We start from the raw sequence: 19,434 nt of genomic DNA on the forward strand, positions 1-19,434 counted from the left end.
TAAGTTGGTAGTTAGTGTTAATAAAAAAAGGTCATTTTTCAAATGGAACAGAATGAAGTTGCTACAGAAATAAGTAAGAAGCAGTTAATTGAAATTCAAAAGAATGCAAAGAAGGAGCTGAGAATCTGATCTAGTGGTCTGGAATGCAGAAGAAATGGCCAACAGTCCGTCAAAAGTCAGTGCCTCCTCTCCACAAGGAGTTCTTCTCAGTGGCTTTCTCATTCTCATAACACAGAGAGAGCCTTTTGCAGAATATTTTGAGGGATTTTTTTCTCTTCCCCTGAAGAATAAATCAATTTGCATTCATTATTTACTCTAGGTTTTTAATACTGTTGAACAAGCTAGTTGATGGTTTTCCTACAGGAAAGCTAGGCTGGGCTACAGGACTAATTCCCTGTGCAAGCCTGTCACTGGGAATGCACCAGCAGTGACTTGCTGGCCACTCACGCAATTTAACCATCACGTTTTGAAGGCTGTAATTTTGACTCATAGCAAATATCTAGGAAATACTCAACCCTGGGTTGAAAAAAAAAGGTTTCTCACCATCAGGTATTTTCAGTGAAGTTACAAAGTCCTTGCTGAACTGCAGGGCCTGACCCACAAACTCCTTCCCTTTGTTTGTAATGCTGAAACCTGAATTTTATTCAGAGTGGGGACTCAGAGCAAACTGCAGAAGCCAGTGCGATTTAGGTGATTGATGAAAAGTCTGAGCTGGTGCTTTACGATATAGATGAGTCATTAGTATAACAGACACACTAACAAGCGCGGGGAGAGGGTTTGTGTGGGAGGGTGGAAAAGTCATCTCTGCTTAGGTTGCTGCAGAGTTGAGCCGGAGCAACAGGTCTGGTTACATCTCAGTGCTCCCAGGTGCTTAATTTCATCTCACAAGTTAGAGACACATCCCCTCGTACACATCCCCTCATACAATGTGATTAACATTACAATATAAAACAATCACACTTGCTTCAGTGGAATTATCAGGTTCAAGTACATTAGGGTGTTGCTGCCCTCGGGACCAGTGTCCTACACCTTTGAAGAGGGTGGTGTTAATGCTGCGTTCAATGTGTTGAGTGTGTCTCCAGCCACTATTCTCAAGGCACTTAGTTTTGGAGGGGGACACAGTAATTAAAATTTACTTCATAGAAAGCCCCACAATGTACATGTGTTCTGTGCATACAGGTTATGTAGCTTGTGGGGTTCACAGCCCTATCTTCTGTCTGTTTATATTGCTTCTGTCTTCTTTTTTTCATTAGTTTAGAAGGCAGATCGATGTTTCGTTTGAGGATTTTTTTTTTCCTCTGAAGAAAATGGTGGGCAAATGGTCATACTTCGTATTCACATGAAGGAAGTAGTACTAGATTTGAAACCAGTTAAACAATCCCGGAAGGAAAAAATTCCTTTCTTCCTGACTGCTAAATATTTAACAGGCTGCTGCATGATCAAAGGTCCCTTTAGGATTTTAAAATGACAAGATAAGAACGAGTTTAAATTCTCTAACATTTGTGTTTGTGACAGCAAGAATGTGAGAAACAATGTCAAATGCTTGAAGTCCGCCCACTCGTGCAGTGATCACTGAGTCATTTTACTGATAGAAGCCAACTCAGAATACTTCACCCCTTCTATAAATGTTGGACCAAACTCAGCTGGGAAATGGGAGCATCACCCACACAACACAAGCCACTAGAGCATTTTTCTTTTGTACAGGGTAGTCAGCAGCAGTATTAAAAAAATAACTTCAGTGCTGAAGGGGTTCTGTTTCTGCAATGAATTGGGGGAATATTGGCTTCTAAGTTTACTTTGCCTTAAATCTTGGTTTCCATGGGGTTGTTGAAATGTATTAGGAAGACACTGGGCTTGAATGCTGTCTCTTTATATGTGAATCTTATGCTCCTATTGCAATGAGGGTACAGTAGAAGAGCTCACTTGTCACTGATTTAATTTGGGAAATTACAGATGGATACATGCTGAGTCTGTCTATCTAACTTCCAAGATGTTGTACCTTATCATACTAAGTAGTTTGGGGTTTTGGCACTTAAAACACTTTGGATTTCTAAAGTTTGTTCTTGATTCACTACAGTGTTATGGTACTGTTCAACCTATGTAAAAGCTTTGACTTGAGTGCAACTAACTACTTGCTGAAGCATATGCTTGAAAATCTTTGCTGTGTCAGGGTTTAGATGGATTTAAATGTTTAAAAATAATCCAAGTTGAAGTAGATCAGCTTTTAAGCTTTTGTTAGTAATGGTATTTTAATCTTCTCTTATCAGATTGCTTACATATATGTTGTGGTTTAAGCCCAGCTGGTAACTAAATACCATGCAGCTGCACAATATGGTATACGTTTCTTGTCGTCACTGCAAAGAATGTGTTGAACTCTTTTTCTGCAATACTGCATTCAGAAAAATGCTTTTGAATACTTGAGGTACTGGTTATTCTTCTGTAAATAGCTTTTTGAGGATGCTAGATGGTCCAAGGCACAAGCTGGCAGAAGTGTCTTTTGTTTAGGTAGATGTAGCCCACTAAGCATCCACACTTGGCATATATTTGTTTGCAATGTTGCAGGTATAGCAAAGAGATTAATAACATTAGAGCAGTTAATTGTTGCATTTTCCGATGCCACTGCCCTTCTTGGATAATTCCTGGCAGATGGGCAACTAAAGAGAATAGGGACCCGTTGGTTTGTTGCCTGCTCTTACAGAAATGATACACGTATAACAGAAATCACTGCCATTTTCACTGGCACTTCACTATTTCCTCATTGAATCTGCTTGTTGAACAATGCTTCTTATGAAATAGTAAAAACATTATCTGGCTTTATGCTACAAAACTACAAAAATTATCATACTTTAATGAGAGCCATTGAAACACCCCTGTGCTGGGAATGCACAAATTCTTGGCAGATAACTGAAACAAAATGATTTGGAAATCATGATTAAAAGATGATGATGCAGCATACTGCTGAATTTCATTTAGTTTGTTTGCTCATGTCAAACTACATTTGCTTTTAGCCTCATGTTCCACAGAAGTATTTCCTAGTCTGGATCATTTCTAAAATGGCATTTGCGTGTAAATTCACCAGCTGAGTGTCTAACTGATACTGCTCGAGCATTTCCTAACACTTGGGCATCTGGCTATGGCAATCTTGCAAGTGAGTTGTGTTCAGATCTGCATGGGTGATTCTCAAGATCTGGCTGTCCTTCTTATCTAAATGTTAACCAGGCAGCACGTGTAGAGAAACATCTTTATGGCTGGTAGCAGATAGGTTTTTGTGTTGCTTTCAAACTACAGGGAGTCATAAATACACATCTTTTTCTGAAGCATGGACTAATCCTGCCAGTCTTCTTGTATCATCCTCAGTTCTGAAAATACAAAGCACTATGATGGAGAAAATGTTTTATTGCTTTGGGCAGTGTATCGATGTTCAGGATCTGCAAATGTGGCTTGTAGGAGAAAGAACTGTACCAACTGTAATTGAACATGTGTTCTCTCCTCCTCTGTTTTAATCAAACATCCTTGTCTCTTATAGAATAAGCTTTGTTGGTAATCATTCTCTTTGGCATGTCATACATGAAATTATTCTTCCTCAGCTTTATCTGAGCTTCTGTAAATCACATGTAGCTTACTGTTATGCCATGAATTTGAAGAAAAGTGGTTTGGTTTGGTTTTTCCTATTTATCCCCAAAGTATAGGGTATAATGAGTGCAATTACTAAGCTGTGTATCACTCAAAACTTCCTGACAGAATTGTGATTTTACCTGCTGTTCTGGGTGTTGGGAACAGAATGAATGCTTTTATCTCAACTACATTTTTTGTATGCTACCTCTCTGGTGTGTATGCATTGTTTTTTCCTCTGGTATGCTTAAATATAAATGGGGTAGTGGCTGGAGTATGATTGAGTCCCCTCTCTCAAATCATAATAGTAGATGTGAAAAGAGATATTTCCCTTTCGTTGTGTTCCCTGTGGCTGTGGGACTGACTGCTTTCCTGTGAATTGTAGAAATTCATGGTGATATCTTCACTGTGACTTAGGTGCATTCCTGGGTGCAGAGGGCAGCCCCTGCTTAGCTGGTTAAGTTCATACAGCTAATGTGATTAATAATAAGAAATGACCAGAAGAAAAGTGTCATTTTAACAATTCTGATAACTAACATTTGATGGTTCTTTGATCCTTTAAAAGCAGCTTTGCATTTTAATTTCAAATGGTTTAACAGAGTTTATTAATAGAAGGCTCCTTCTGGTAAAACCAGTGCAGTAACAATTCCCCTTTGAAGATTCATCTGTGGCTGAGATCATCATCATCATCCCACACTGGTTCAGGTAGTTTTCTGACTTCAGGCACCACTGGGGCTTGCCCTCCTTTCCTCTTTCAGCAACACAATGAGCAGCATCTCTGCCCTACTTGACTCTGTTCCAAACACCAAGCAGCCACATCCCAACTCTAGCAAGACTTGCCTTGCATGCAGTTCTCATAAATGAGCACCAGAGACACAGGGTAGGGGATGCTCAACAGGTTTGTCCTAACTGTTTTGTATGGACAGAATAAGCTGGCTTACCCCAGAGAAGACTGAAATGAGTTAGGGTAATGGTTTTTCTAGTATCAAGCCCTTGCTACAGAGAGAAAGGAGACTGTGTCCACTGGGAACAGGACTAGAAATGTTGTTGCTAAGTGGTAGTGAGAGAGATCAAGGTTAGACACCAGGAGAGATGCTAATGGTAACAGTAATTAAGTGGAGGAATAGATTACCTGGGGATGCTGCCTGGGGATGCTGGGAAATTTTGTCACTTGAGGCTTTTAATATGGCATTTCTCAGACATCTGTTGGGAATGATTTGAAGAAAGCTGAACCTGTCTAAAACAGAGGTGTGACTTAGGTGACTCCTCAAAGGCCATCCAAACTTGCACTCTTATGATTTTCTGTGTATGAAGTAGTAGTGAAGATTTTTATGGATCCCTTTTGGGATAGCAGCACATGTCTGAAGAGAGGGTTATAAACACAGGCTGCTCTCAGACATACAGGTATTAAGTACAAAACTGGCTTAGTGGGGAGTAGAGTACATTAGGCTTTTATTGACGTAGAAGGAGCAGAATTTGGCCTGGATAAGGCTGTGTTTCATTGAACTCCACTCTCATGCAGTGTAGGTGATAGCAGAGTTCAGTCTGTTGCTTTCTGGCATCTAAGGCAGAAGTGAAAAGCAAAGATAGCAGTAACAGTGCTGGGGGAGGAGGGAAAGAAAACACAGATACTCAAGTATTATATATTTAGGTACTAGTCTTTTATGAGTCTCCTTAACTATTACACCTTACTAAGTAAACTTTATTAAATGATTCTTTTCACTTAGTTGAAGAGTTATTTCTTCTTCTATGGAAGAAGAATAAGCTGAAGAGATTTTTATTATGTTTGTGTTTCATGCCACTGGACTGTGAAGAAACCTTTCCCAATTCAAGTGAAAGCTCTGAATAGTTGTGTACTTGCTTCTAGATGAAGAGTGTCTCTTCAGGAACATAAATTTAAAATACAGGCTGACTCTCTAGTCTTTTGTAGTGTTTCATCTGCTGCTGAATAGATCAAAATTGCAGGAAATACATCTGAAACCCTTATAATTCAAGTAATTGTTGCAAGTAGTTTTTTTAGAGCAAGTGCTTGTTTACTCCTCAGAATAAACATATTTTAAAATTCCCCAGCTAGGTAAAGTGTTGTAGGAGGTTGGAGTTGAAGGAATGCTTTAGAGAAATGCTCACTGATGATAAACAAAGGGTAACCACTTCACTTACAGCACGTACTATCAATCAATCAATCAAAGCCTTTGAAGGTGACTGTTCTGCCACTAGATCACCTTTGAGCCCACCACTCAATGTGCTGGAGAGTGAAAGCAAAAGAGCCAATGCTGACTGCATTAGCTTCTCCTCTCATACTCTAGGAAACAGCAAAAGGGAGAGAAATCTGCCCTCTTTCCACTACCTGTAGAGAGATCTTCCCCTTTCTTTAAAAACTTCCTTGGGAATGAGTGAAGTTACTTCCTTGCCTTGTGAATACAGTCACACAAAATGGGATACAGAACTGAAATGTGTGCTCTCTCTGGGACCATGTGTAATGGAGTGGGAACTCATGCTTTTCGTTGTGCTAGAGGATGGCTGGTCCAGCAGTTTTTCACAGGGGACTTTTCCTAAGAGTAGTAGAAATAACTGTGGTTTAGAGATTGCTGTTTTGGATAATACAGCATTGAATGAACTGTTTGCATAATTGGAGAATTTTTTTAGAGGAAACTCATTTTTATCCTTTAATTTTGCCTTTAGGAAAGAGAATATGTACTCGTGGAGTCTATACAATAAATTCTGGACTTTGTCTGCACTAAAAATTTATATAATGTTGATATTCAAACTGTTTTAAATAAAGTATGGTAAAAAAACTTTGCAGCTTTAACTGGGACCATGCTGTTCAAAATCATCTTTATTGACTTAATGGAGCCAAATCGCAGCAAGGTTGCTCTTTTCTATGCTGACTGTCAAGCTGATGTGTACCACTCTTCTAGTTAATGTGATCTGTCAAGATCATGTGTCATTATGTTAGTTTTAGTCAATGGAGGCAAAGCTCAGGTATCATCCTTGGAGATCGTTCCTGGTGATGGGTTCATATAGGTTGAAGAATCCTCCATTACAGCAAGGGGACAGATGGGTTTAGCTAATCCCAGGATGCTCCTGGGATCTGACAGGGTCTGACAGGTTCCTTCATCTTTTCTCTGTTTTCTAGGATGTGAACATTCCTCCTGTTCTCCACTGGGATCTTCCAAAATCCCCAGCAAAGTGTGTTGTGTAGGTTGAATTCTGTATTCAGGAGAAGGCACTCTTGGGCTGGCTTAGTCCAAGTAGGTTACCTCACAGGCCTTGTTAATACATGAGAGAATGGTTTGCCTTTTTTTGCAGTAACATGACATTTCTGGCTTATATTATTCTTTGGCTTTGTAATTATTTTCTGTACACCATTTGCCCTTCATCTTTGATTTTGTGAGCCTAAGTGTCACACCTTTTCCTATTGAGGTGCATGTTATTTATTTCAGCCACTTACTCAGTTTTGTTAATGTACCTTTGAATTATGTAGTAAGAATAATAAAAATAAACTCAGGCTGTTTATTGTTCCTTCTTAATGCATAAGACTGAGCAAACACATAAGTGCAGTCCTTGGTCCTTCTTCCAAATCCTTATTGAAATAAGTGGTATTACTTGACTCAAGATTCCTGTGAAACTGCACTCTGAAACTTCAATTTTGAGAACGTAAATCACAAAATTTATAGTAGCTGTTTTTCAAGCAGATCCCTTACCCTAAAGTATTGTTATTACCTTGTTCAGGAGAATGTCAGGAGAGGCAGATCTGTGACCACATCCCTCTGATGTGATGTCCAGTTAGCATCTATCATTCCCACTATCTTCCAGTTGGAAATTACTTCAGTCTTTCCAAATGATAAGCCCTAGTTTATTCTTTCCCTACCTGTGGAGTTTTCCATGTCACCATAGATTTTGGAGACCAAAAAGGATGAATCTGAGAGGACTGTGTGTTCTGGATGCACTTACATGCATTACTGATGTCACATTGACTTATCCCCTGGGCAATCTCTTATTTTAAGTCACCTGTAATTAATGCACATGTCCATCACTGCAGAACTCATATGACGTGCTGGTCTGGCCTGAGAAATGAGTGGCTTCTCCATGTAATCCCTATTCATCAGCAAATAGGAACATACCAGTAACTCTAATTAGGTATTTTATCAACCTGGTTAATACAAACAGGAATCTGAGTTTCAGTAGAGTTGATTCCTCACAGAAATGTTCCTGTTTTACTCTGAACTGAGTCTCATCTTTGCAAGCAGTACTAACTGGGGAATTTCAAAGGAAGGGAAGAAAAAATGTACACAATCTGTGTTGTACTGAAATTTGTTTTTCAATTAATTTGAAACAGTTCATAAATTGTTGTAAACAGAAAGTATTTCCAGCCATTTATAAACACCGATAAGGACCTGTAACCACGGACACTCAATCCTCACATTCATTCCTCTCCCTATAGGCTTCAGTCTTTTTCCTTTTCACTTTTGTCATTGCTAACTGAAAGGCATAAAACCACAAATTAAAATGTAGCCTGTAGCACTTGCAGGAACTATTTTAGCCTTTCATTGGAATTGTGCTATTGAGGTGATATTTATTTGTTTAATTAAATGTCTCTTCTTTGTTTCAGTTCTCCATTTAAGGAGAAGAAGGGCGATAGTCTCATTTCATTATTGGTACTCTAAATGAGTTGTGCACCAGAACAGCTAGTTTCCTTCACACATAATGCTTTCTCATCAGTTCTTTCACTTAGGTGATCAGCTTAGGGATAATTAAAACAATTTACTTTATTTCTAGCTAGTGTGCAGATACACGTCTGTATCTCCAGAGTAAAACCGCTAGACTGATGATGATGCTGCTTTGCCATTCACAGCTGAATCTTGAAGGCACTGACTATTGCAGTGAGTGAGCAGGAGCTTTAAAGCATCCTAAGCTGACCTGGCAACTGAGTTATAACCAGTGAGCTCCATGAATTTAATGTCTTAGGACTAGGAAAGTAGATGAATTGAGACCATTTTAGCATATCTTTGTTCTGCATCTTGTTGGAATTGTTTGTTCAAGGGTTTTTCTCCCATCCAGATAAATTGGGCTTTATGGTTAAAATATGTGTAAAAAATAAGTTACCAAATGATAAAAACAGTTATTTGTTCATTTTGGTCCAATATCCAGCCTCTGAGTGTCCTGGTGGAGTATGTTTGGTGGAGAAGGAGAAATACAAATTATTTTCTTTTCAAAGGGGAATTTTAAGCCCATTGACACAATTGCTGTTCAGCTTGTAGCAAGAGGTGAATTTGTAGAGTAACCATAACAACTGCGCTGAGGGTATAGAAAAGGAATCCCAAAATTTTTCTTTAAGCTCCACCATGTAATGACTGACAGCTCCCAACAAAAGTTCTTACAGAGGGCGTAATACCAAAATGAAATGGGTTTATTCAGGCTGGAGGGATATTGAGTTACCATTGAGTTACCACATATTGAGGCAGCCTTGCCGAATTATAGGTTTGGGATGCGATAACAGGCACAAGACCAATAGCTTTAGGGATAAACAGGTAATCTCTAAATAATGATATGGTGATAAAGACAGATTACTGGTGCACTTATCCAGACTGTAACAACAGCATATTCAATAATTCACTAATACTGGGCTAGACTTAATATCTGGGCTCACAAAGATGTACAAGACCATGGCTGTCAGACAGGCAGGAAGCAAGGATGACTTCTCTGAACAAGCTACTTGGATCATTTGACAAGCTCAGGAAATGTCAAATTCCCTGATGGGAATTCCATTTAGTTGTTGAGTCAGGAAAGCACTGTTTCCTTTTGTTCACCAGGCATCATATCCCACCTCTCAGCCAGTTCTGTCTGTGGTGTGCACAGAGCTTGCTAGTACAATATAAGGCAATCCCACCGTTACTCTAATATATCAGTACATGATAATTTTGCGAGATAATAATACTTTGGATGTGTATTTTTTTATTTTGAGCTCTTGCTGGTGCCACCACCTCGTGTATACAAATAACAAATTGGACTGCATTAAAATGGTTTTGCATGGAACATTTTTTTGGGGGTCTTAAAGGACTTTCCAAAAGGGACTTTAAAGGTCTTTACACCGAGGTATACCAAAATTACCTTGTAAAACAGCATTTTCCCTATTCCAATTCACTGCTTTTTCCATAGTGCCTCTTATCTTGATTCACAGTTAGTCAGTAATTATAAGACACAAAATAACAGACTGACAAGTGATATAGTGTGACCAGTGCTCATTGAGTTTATAATAATCTATTTTGTTGAAACTAACAATGACTTCTCATGTTGCATTAACTTTTTAGGTGTTTGAGACAAGCTTCACCTTGTTTTTATGTCTATAATTGAATGTGGACAGTAGAGAAAAGGTCCTCCCACAATATCTGCATGGAAAATTTCGTAGAGGTCTCAAGAACAGACAGAAAATCAGCAATTGTGAAACAACGTGAATCCTAAAGTTTAAGGGGGGAACTTATCAGTGAGTATAAATATATGGTGGCAGTGGCGGTAGAGATTGAACCAGACTCTTCAGCATTGCCCAGTGATATGTCAGGAAGCAGTGGGCGCTGACTGAAATGCAGGAAAGTCCATTTATATGTAAGAAAAAGGTTTTTCACTGGATGAGGTTATCCAGCAAGATTATGGAGTCTCCATTTGTGGGAATGGTCAAAATCCGATCAGGCATGGCCCTGAGCAAGCTGCTCAAGGTGAACTAGACAATTTCTGGAGGTGTCTTCTGACCTCTGTGATTAGTGGCTTCCAGGGTGATCACCTCTTGGCAGGATAAATGTTTTAAGAGCTGACAGTTTGGTAGCCTGGTTTATTTATCTCAGAATGTGGAATCACTGCAGAAGGAATTAGTCTCCAGTAATCATGAGAATATGCATGACTCTAAGACTCCTTCAGTGTTCATAATGGAAGGAAAACACGTTACTAGTCAGGGAGATAGCAGATTGTAATGCTTAGATCAGCTGCTAAATTACAGTTAAAATGTTTCCTTTTGAAGTTGCTTTTTTCTGTGACTCGAGATATATTTTCTTTCTGGTGGTAATAACTTGGCATTCCAGCACATATCACTGAGAGGACAGAAGGCACCATCCTGAAGGTGCCATCACTACATGGTGCTGACACAGGAGCAGTACCATGGGCAGACCACTTGGTTTGTTTTCCATGTGTGGAAGATCCCAAACAGTCTCTCCCCTTCCACCAAGAGTGTTATGAGGTGAGAAAGAGAGCGAAGGGAAAGAATGAGGTGCGATTTTCACCAAAAACACTGAAATAAGAGAAACCCATCTGGTGACATTTTCCTGGTAAAGGGAATAGTCCTGAAGTTTTGTCAAAGAGTCTATATTTTAACAGGTCTTCATTTTAACTGGGTCTTCAGGAGGACTTTTTCATTAGTTTCATTACTATTGTATTGCAAAAGTGGGTCATTTCACACTGTCATGCACAGAGCTTAGCAGGATTCATTCCCATAGTAAAGGAGGAGGAGTCAACATTTTGGAGCCATAACAGCACCTTCATTTCTGAGAGTCTTTAGTTAAACTTTTTAGATCATCTAATAGAAACCTTTCCCTCTGGAAATGACCTTCTGTGTGGTCTAAGGGAGGTTGCTGCTTCTAGAGAAAAATGTGTCTTTCATAATAAGACAAGAATTGGTCTGTTGGGTGGTTTTCCTCTTCCATAACTGAATTAGGATATGGAATTATTGATCATGAGAACGTAAAATTGCATTTCTTTGTTTTAAAGGAGGTGAATTATGATATAAGATGTACCTTAGATGGCTCTTTGTTACTGTAGGTGTTTGTTTGCTTTTGTGATATCCTGAAATTAAAAAAAAATGATACTTCAGAAGTAGAGAGCACCACCATTAAAAATTGTGTGGTCACCTGTGCTCTACATTTAAATGTAACAGATGTGACCTTGAGTAATATCATCCTCATCTGAACTGCAGTGACATCAACATGGATGGGGGTGTTTATGTTACTATTTGCAGCTGAACAAAGGTGATAAACCTATCCCAGGCAAAGAGTTCCCTTGGTGGTTTGGTACAGCTTTTGATTTGCTTCATTTGAAAAAATAATGGTGGTGTGATTGATGTTGTATTTTTCTAGTGCTGCTGGTTGTTTTATTTGAAGCTGTAGAGGAATCTCCATCCTGAGCTTGCTGAAGGAACTTGGGAAGATGATAAGTTCAGTCTTTTAGGCATTGTGTCTTTGTAATCCTGATGGACAGTCCAGATCCATGGCAGAGGTTCCTAACAGACAGCAAACAAACTTTGAAGCTCTTACTTGAAATTCGACTGGCAAGTCTCTTTCTTTGTCGTTACTAATGATCCTGGCAGTTTCACTTGCCATCTGTTTTCCTGCTACAGATAACATTAAGCTGCATGCTTTCTTTCTTTCTTGTGAAACCCCAACTGTTCTTGTGCAGTTTTACTTGATTATTAGCTGAAGCTGTTCCTTAATGATTGGGAGAAGTAGAAATTAAATTATATTTTGGATTAAACAGGAGAGTAGGAGACTGGAGGTTTAGGTCCTTAGAGCTGATACGTTAGATCAAGTGCGCAGTAACGGCTTTAAAATTTGCATCACACACACTATTTGGCTATTTCAGTAATAGCTGGTAGGAATTGATGCTACTTCTCATAAGAGTAAATAGGCATAAATACCCTTAAAAATTTTATTTAGAAGCTAGGTTAAATAAAAATGAAGATCAGGTCATCTGAGGAGCTCAAGTGTTTTGATAAGCTGAGGCAGAACTGTAATTGGGCCTAGTTTTTCAAGTATGATAATTTCATACTTGAAAAATTAACTTTCATTTTCACCTTCAAAAATTACCTTTTACTTTAGAACTTACCTTTCAATTACCTTTTGAAAACCCCAAATTATTGGCAGTTCTGGGAGACAAAGGTACCTATTAGATACCTAAATAAAGGTATTTGCAACCTTATTTGTTGGCATCCCTTGGCTCTTTGGAATTTGTCTGTGTTACCTATGCCATAGAGCAGTGCAGGGTGTTGACTCAGAGCAGGCACACCCATGGAGGGTACTTGGCAGAATTGTTATTAGGTATTGACTCCATGTGGACTGTACTGTTTACCTCTAAAGGAAAAAACTTATCTGGCTCCACTGAGAAGCAATGGGACCAGATATCTTCATATTTGACCTTCTAAAGTCTGAAATAAGAGCTAGAGAGAAGAATCCATGTTATGGAAATAAATTCTGCACATCATAGACTTTGATGATAAGGGTAAAAAATACATGTACCTGCATATGCATCAGAAAAGGTGACATCCAAGGAAGAACAGGATTACTATCTGGCAGATAAAGTCACTATCTGGCAGATAAAGTCACAATCTGGGGAGGTGCAGAAAATGAGGAACAGAGCATTATGACTATGGTCACCTGGTTAAACCACAGAGGGAGCCAATACATGGCAAATGGTGCACTTGTGTATTATACTCTATTTTGTGTTAAACTTGCAGAGGTGAGTTTCAGGTTTAGCTCCTCTTACCCTCATTTTGTCTGTATCCTAAATTTAATTTAGCACCGCTATCCTTTAAATTGTAGACTTTGAAGAATTACCTCATTAGTCTGTTTTGTGACTTACTTAATTTTGTATTTCTGTCTACTCTACCAGCCTGCAGGTGGTTTTTTTAAGTGAATTTCTTCCTGAGTGTCTGTGATTGTGTTTTAGTGCATTTCTGTCTAGACCGACAGCTGGTATAAATCAGCGTGATCACAATAGTTCCACTGAGATACTCTGCCTGTTTTCATATCAATTTTCTCACAGTTCAGGATGAACTCCAGCAGTTTTTGCTCTGCCAGAACTCATGTTTCTTCTCTGTGAAGTTCTGTAGTAACGGCTACAATGGGGATTGGCCCAACTGAAATGTGGGTTTTTTTCCTTTGTGCTTGTTTCAGATGGTAAATAGTATCTATAGTTCTAGGACAATAATAAGTTCACTTTAATAATCTTACTCAGCAAGTTATTCCTTACACCATTGCAATCCCATTAATTCTAAGAGGCTCTTATTAAAATTGCTTTGTAAAATAGAAGTGCTTCTGTAATAAAGACAAAAAATGAAAGAAGCTGAGTGACAGGTATTATATTATACCATGTATCATATACTAACAGTGCATAGAATAACATGCTGGTTGACATAGGAAAGAATGTAGAGGTATGACCCATTAAAGGAAAAAAGCATTTCCCAGCACAATCGGATTCTAAAAGTGAAGAAAAAAACTAGCATGCAGTAATCTAAGTCATAATAGCTTTCCCTTTTTTGGCCACTTTGCAATGTATTTTGAAAAAGCTAAAACTTTAAAATAAAGATTTATGAGGGTGTGAATGTGTCTATAATATTAAAAAATAGATAATTGAATTATGATTTCATTTGTGTGTCTTGGTACTATCCAATTCTGGCCTACAGGCACTTTTACGTACCTGTGACTGTATTGCCCCAAGCAGTTAAACAGGAATTAACGTGATAACTTAATGTGATGCTTAAACAGTTTGCATAGGACTCTGTTTCTCAGGTCAGTTTCTTAAGGCACAAAAAAACTTGTTTTGGTTTGCTTCCTGTCTTGACCAAGGCATTTTCTGTGGGATTAAAATATTTTCCAAAGGTATTCAGCAAGTTGATAGTGGTACTGTTCTTTTGTTACGATTGACTCCATGATCTGTCCATGGCAAGAGAGAAATGGAATCTCAGCTATTCAAAGAGATGATAGTAGTCATTCCCACAGATACCCCTGTGGAACATGGAGAAGATCTCTCTGGGACTAATGTCCTCTAGCTCTTCACAACCCCTGGCAATCCCACAACCAAAGGACAGGCCAAGAAATCTGAGAGGGAGGAAATACGCGCTTTGGCCTAGGTGGGGAAGCAAGCAGTTACTGTCACTTTTCTTTCCCTATTTTAAATGTAGAATGAAGAAGGTTTCCTACAGGAGGGAATGGTGAATAATTCAGATGTTCCTGTGGATCCTGAGAACGAGGCTTACGAAATGCCTCCAGAGGTAAATCTGTTGTGGTGTTTGCAGTGAATGCATGTAAGAGAAGGGCACAGGAGGAGGCTGCATGCATGAGTTACGTGAGCCCGGCACACACTGATGCTGTGAGCTGCAAGGGCACAGCAGAACTGTGGTCTCTTTGGCCAAGGTCTGCCAGAGGTGTAGTGCTGGGAATCAGAAAATTAATTGCTATTTTTGTTAGTAAGGGAGTAAAATAGGAAAATACTGTGTGTGTTTCAAAACACTTGATCCTGGGTTTCTGAGTAATGCACAGTCACCTTGTATCTTTTTCATATGTTTAAAAGCGAATGCAGGGCAAACTGCATCTTGATAGATTGTTTTAATAGCTTGGCCACTTACCAGTCCATCATGCTTTGTAAAACACGATCTTAAGTTAATGCAATTATGAGAGTAAATTATTTTGTTGAGTTTTATGAACCAGCTATCTAAAATATTACTACAATATCTGATGTGATGCATGAGTAGATGGAGTAGCAGTTTTATGGTAGCGCAGATTAGACTGAAAATGAGAGGTATAAAAAATTTAGGCCATGATCCAGTAAAAGACTTAAAGGCACATTTGAGCATAACATCTTGAATATCAGTGGAATTTTGGATGCTGCTCATGCGTCTATAGTTAAATACTCCTTTAAATGATTGAGCAACTTGTATGAGGGTCCGCAGCACCTGGTGTGCTGCTCAGCCCAGAGGTTGTTGTTCTCCTCTGTCTGCAAGTGAATTTTCATGGGTGATCTCATGAGTTCCTGGCAACACCAGCTGAATTATGTGTTAGTCACTGTAAAAGTGAGAGTTAGTTCTCTTCTAAGTACCATATCTTGTAAGGTACAGGATCTGGAAAATGTGACAAAATACAAATAAATGTCAAGATCCTGATTAAATGAGAATCCATACTGTTTTGGCATTGAATCCACCAGGACTAGAATAAACAGTGAAAGTAGAATGTATTTATCTAAAATACTAGCAGTGCTGATTTCTGCTCTCCCCATTAGGAAGAGTATCAAGACTATGAACCCGAAGCATGAGAGTCCTTTTCTTCCTTTTATCACCTGAGATCTACTAACTACTAAAGGCGTCCCATCCTGTACAAGTGCTGAGTTCCAATGTGCCCAGTCGTAAAATTTTTTTACAGTTTTTACGGTGTATTTTGAAGTCTTCCATCAGCAATGATTGGAGTATCTGTGACCGCATCCACCTTGTTTCAGCATTTCCCTCCTGCTGAAATGAAACCGGTTGGCAGGGTCATTGTCGTGCTGTGGATATTGTGGCTTCAAGTTTAAAAGTTAAAAAAGAAAATCTTAAGTAAAAACACCTAAGTGTCTAATGCTTATTTCTAATTCTGTACATGTTTTGTTGATAGGCTGTCAGTAATTTGATATTGTTTATGATACAGTTTTTATTTGTTTCCTATGACTATTCTTTCTGTGCAGAGATGACTTATTGTGAGAGCTTTATATATATGTGTATGTATTATACATATAAAAAAAAGTAATTGAGCATGAACTATGCACCTATAAATATTAGCTGTTGAAATTTTATTGTTTTGTGATGTGTTTTATTAACTTGTGTCTGTAAATAATGGTGTTCAACTGAAGCAAATAAAACATAACCCATTAAAAACGAATTTCTAAATTAGTGATGATTCCTAACACCATCTTTCCGTTCCAAAAGGCCCTGTTAAAGCCTTCAGACTTGTTACTTCTTGTAAAGGAACTGGAGGAACAAAACCAGCAAATGGCAGCCCAGTCTGTGCAAAATACCATGGTGAAGAATGAGAGCATCAGGGCTGCTACCTCAGGTGGAGTAAATTGTTGACCAAATAGATTAATTTGTAAGGCTAATAAACTTTCTGTTGTAAGGACAACCTGAAAGTGGCTGAAGTCATTAATAACAGGCTGCAGCAGATTATCAGGAAATCACGAGGCCTTTGAAGAATTACTGTTTCGAGGTTGTTAAAGTGCTGGGGTATACAGTGATGGATTAGTTGCAGTGAATTTGTCTTGTATAAAGTTCCAGTTAGGAAAAGTACAGTCTACTGTCTGTTTTTAGACAGATTAATTTTCAATTATTATGTTGCCTGGGCATTTTTCCATATAGAAAAAAGATTTAAATGGGAGATGTTTTTACTTTTATCATGTTTTATTATTTGTTATTTTGGATCTAATGTTACCTCTAACCTGAAGTAGTTTTGTATTTAAGGTTCACTAGTCTTGAGTAGGATTTTGAACTTCCCTTACAGCTCGTCTTCAGTGGTCTGGTTAACAGGTAAGTATTATTGTCTGGCTTTCTAAATGGGAAACTTAGGCACAAGTACATAGTGCATATCACTGGTATTGCACAAAAAGAGGACCAAAACCCTGGAGGCTGAACTTTCCAGCTTGTTCTTGAATTGAGTTCCTTTCTGGCTTTCTGCAACCTCCCTGGTATTAGCATGCCCAATGTGGAATAGATCTTTCCAAGTATGAACCCATCCCAGCTGTATACAGTGAGAGTTGATGGTGTAATACTGTGAACTAAAATCACACGGACACACTGGTTTCTCTATGCTTAGAAAACCAGTGCTTCAATTTCCCATGTCACCCCCTGGTCCCGCCCCTGTATTTCTAAGGAATTTCATTTATTTCAGAAGAATTTCTGTATCTTTTTCAAAGCAATTAAAATTCCCCTTGATCATTTCAAACAACTTGCAGGCATTTTCATCAATAGTTTAGTTGCTTAATGGAGCCTAAACTCCTGTGCTCTTTAGCAAAAATCTTCCATGATAGCCTGCAACAACCCACTAACAGTTTGCAGTCTCCTTCAGAGGTGGGGCATCAAAAGAATTTCTTGACTTGGATGCCTCTACTGTTAAAAATCGATGCCTCAGTGACAAATCTATTGATTGTATCCCTGGAAAATCAGGACAGGACACAATGTAAGATACTGCTTTTTTAATTATTAATGTTGTTTTAGGATCTTTCTATTCTAGGAGAAGGATTTGTGAAGAAAAGCCCAGTGCTGTAGTGTGATTTTTTTCCCCAGCATGGCAGCAGGGACTCATCCACTAAAAGCAACAACTGAGACCAGTCTCATGCTTAATACTTCAGAAAATAGCACTGGAAATAGTAGCCTAAGTAGAATATGTATTTCTGTTGTTTGTCTTCCACAGCCCTCCGGGTCTTAATTGCTCTATTCTCTGTTAGGGAATAAAATTAAACTGGTTGTTCACGTGTTGCAAATAAGTCATGCACTTCTTAAATAAGCTATGGGGAGCAGTATGCCATAAAGAACAGCAACAAGAATAAATCTGCTCCTGAGACTGGTCCATTGTCTGAAAATGTAAGAGTTAATTAATTTCTTTTGTTGGTTAACATCAGATCATTTAGAGCTTTTAAGTAATTTAAAATGTACCATAAGTGATCAGTTTAGTTCTTGTGCCTCTTGCAAACGTGCCCTCAGATGGCCCCAAAAGTCCATGGGACCCCTGGTTACTATGGCAGCACAGCGTGATGCATTGTTCTGGTAACATGCTGCATTTTAATTAGATTCCTGTAAGGGCTGTCAGACCATCCTTTCCAGGTAAACTAAGTGCCATTTTGTCTTGCTTTCTGCAGTGATTTTGTCTTACTTTTTGAGATGAATACTGACGTGTGGATTGCACATGTCAGAACTGTGTTGGCTGCTAAAGCTGAACTAAATAGATACTGCTGCATTCAGATTTTTTAAAGTGTCTACTCTGGGAATTAGAAAATGTTTAGATAAAATTTGTTTAAACAATGTCTGCCAGAGAGGAATATAACTTGGAGCTCTTTTTTTCTTAAGAGCTTGGATTTTAACTTAAATCAAAAGCAGTCTTCTATTCTTATATAAATAGCTAATAATGAGCCTCAGCATATCCTAGTACTCCAGGGGAAAAACACAGTGGCTTTTTTGTTCTAGTTTGACAACTTTAATTGGTCTTATAATGATTCCTAATTAAACACCTTGTAATAATATTTTTATTACTGTAAATCATAGCGTTAATACTTGTGTTACTTGCATACATACATATAATGACTTTCAAATAATTTTGTTTCCCTGCCAAGACTTTCCTTCATTCCCTCAAGACAGCTGTAGACAAGTTAAGGTAAATTGCAATGTCATAAGCTCAAAGAAAAGTAACATGCCTGCATCTCTTCAGGAAGCACAGATTTTATTCATCCTGGCTTTCATAGCTTGGGTGGCCCAGACTCAGGGATTCTCATATATGAAGAATCAAACATGGGCAGTGGATCCATCAGCTGCAGCAAACTCAGAGTAGAGACTTCTACCTCCAAGAGCTGTGAGACTGGAAGATTCAGGGCTGTCCATTTAATGGCTGAAATTATTCCAGGAACACAATAGAAGACAGGTACAGAATGGCTGCCTACACATATTCATAAAATCTTACTATACCAAGCATATATATATATATACACCAAATAGAACTTCTTAATTGCCTCTAAGATTTGATCCAAAGTTTACTGAAATCTGTGGAAAGATTCCTGCTGGCTTCAGGTGGGTGTTTTAGGACACCTGTAGCTCCAGTATACATTAGATCTTCTCATAAAAAATTCCATGTGGCAATCTGTACTGATGTGATGAGTTTCCAGTTCTTTTCTTTATGCTTTTTAGGGAGAAAATAACTGCTGAAAGCCTGGATTCTAGAGTTTCCTAAGGCACTGGCTGTACAGTACTTAAATCAGATAGGTGGTAAGCAATGGGGGTGATGCTCCAGGGCTCTGAGCCCTAACTCGATGAAAATAAAGAGAGGTGTTTTTGTT

General features: G+C 38.6%; 1 protein-coding gene across 3 annotated transcripts in view; it reads left to right on the forward strand.

Moving 5' to 3' along the window:
- Positions 1–16,274, forward strand: part of SNCA (synuclein alpha) — a 63,553-nt gene extending 47,279 nt beyond the window's left edge. For all 3 annotated transcript variants that reach the window (XM_032686639.1, XM_032686641.1, XM_032686640.1), the window contains 2 exons: positions 14,552–14,641; positions 15,646–16,274. In XM_032686639.1, coding sequence (XP_032542530.1) covers positions 14,552–14,641; positions 15,646–15,678 — 123 coding nt within the window. In that variant the 3' untranslated portion in view covers positions 15,679–16,274. The remainder of the gene's footprint in view (positions 1–14,551; positions 14,642–15,645) is intronic.
- The last annotated feature ends 3,160 nt before the right edge of the window (positions 16,275–19,434 follow it).

This window comes from Chiroxiphia lanceolata, chromosome 4 (genome assembly GCF_009829145.1).
Source record: "Chiroxiphia lanceolata isolate bChiLan1 chromosome 4, bChiLan1.pri, whole genome shotgun sequence".
In the NCBI taxonomy this organism is placed as follows: domain Eukaryota; kingdom Metazoa; phylum Chordata; class Aves; order Passeriformes; family Pipridae; genus Chiroxiphia; species Chiroxiphia lanceolata.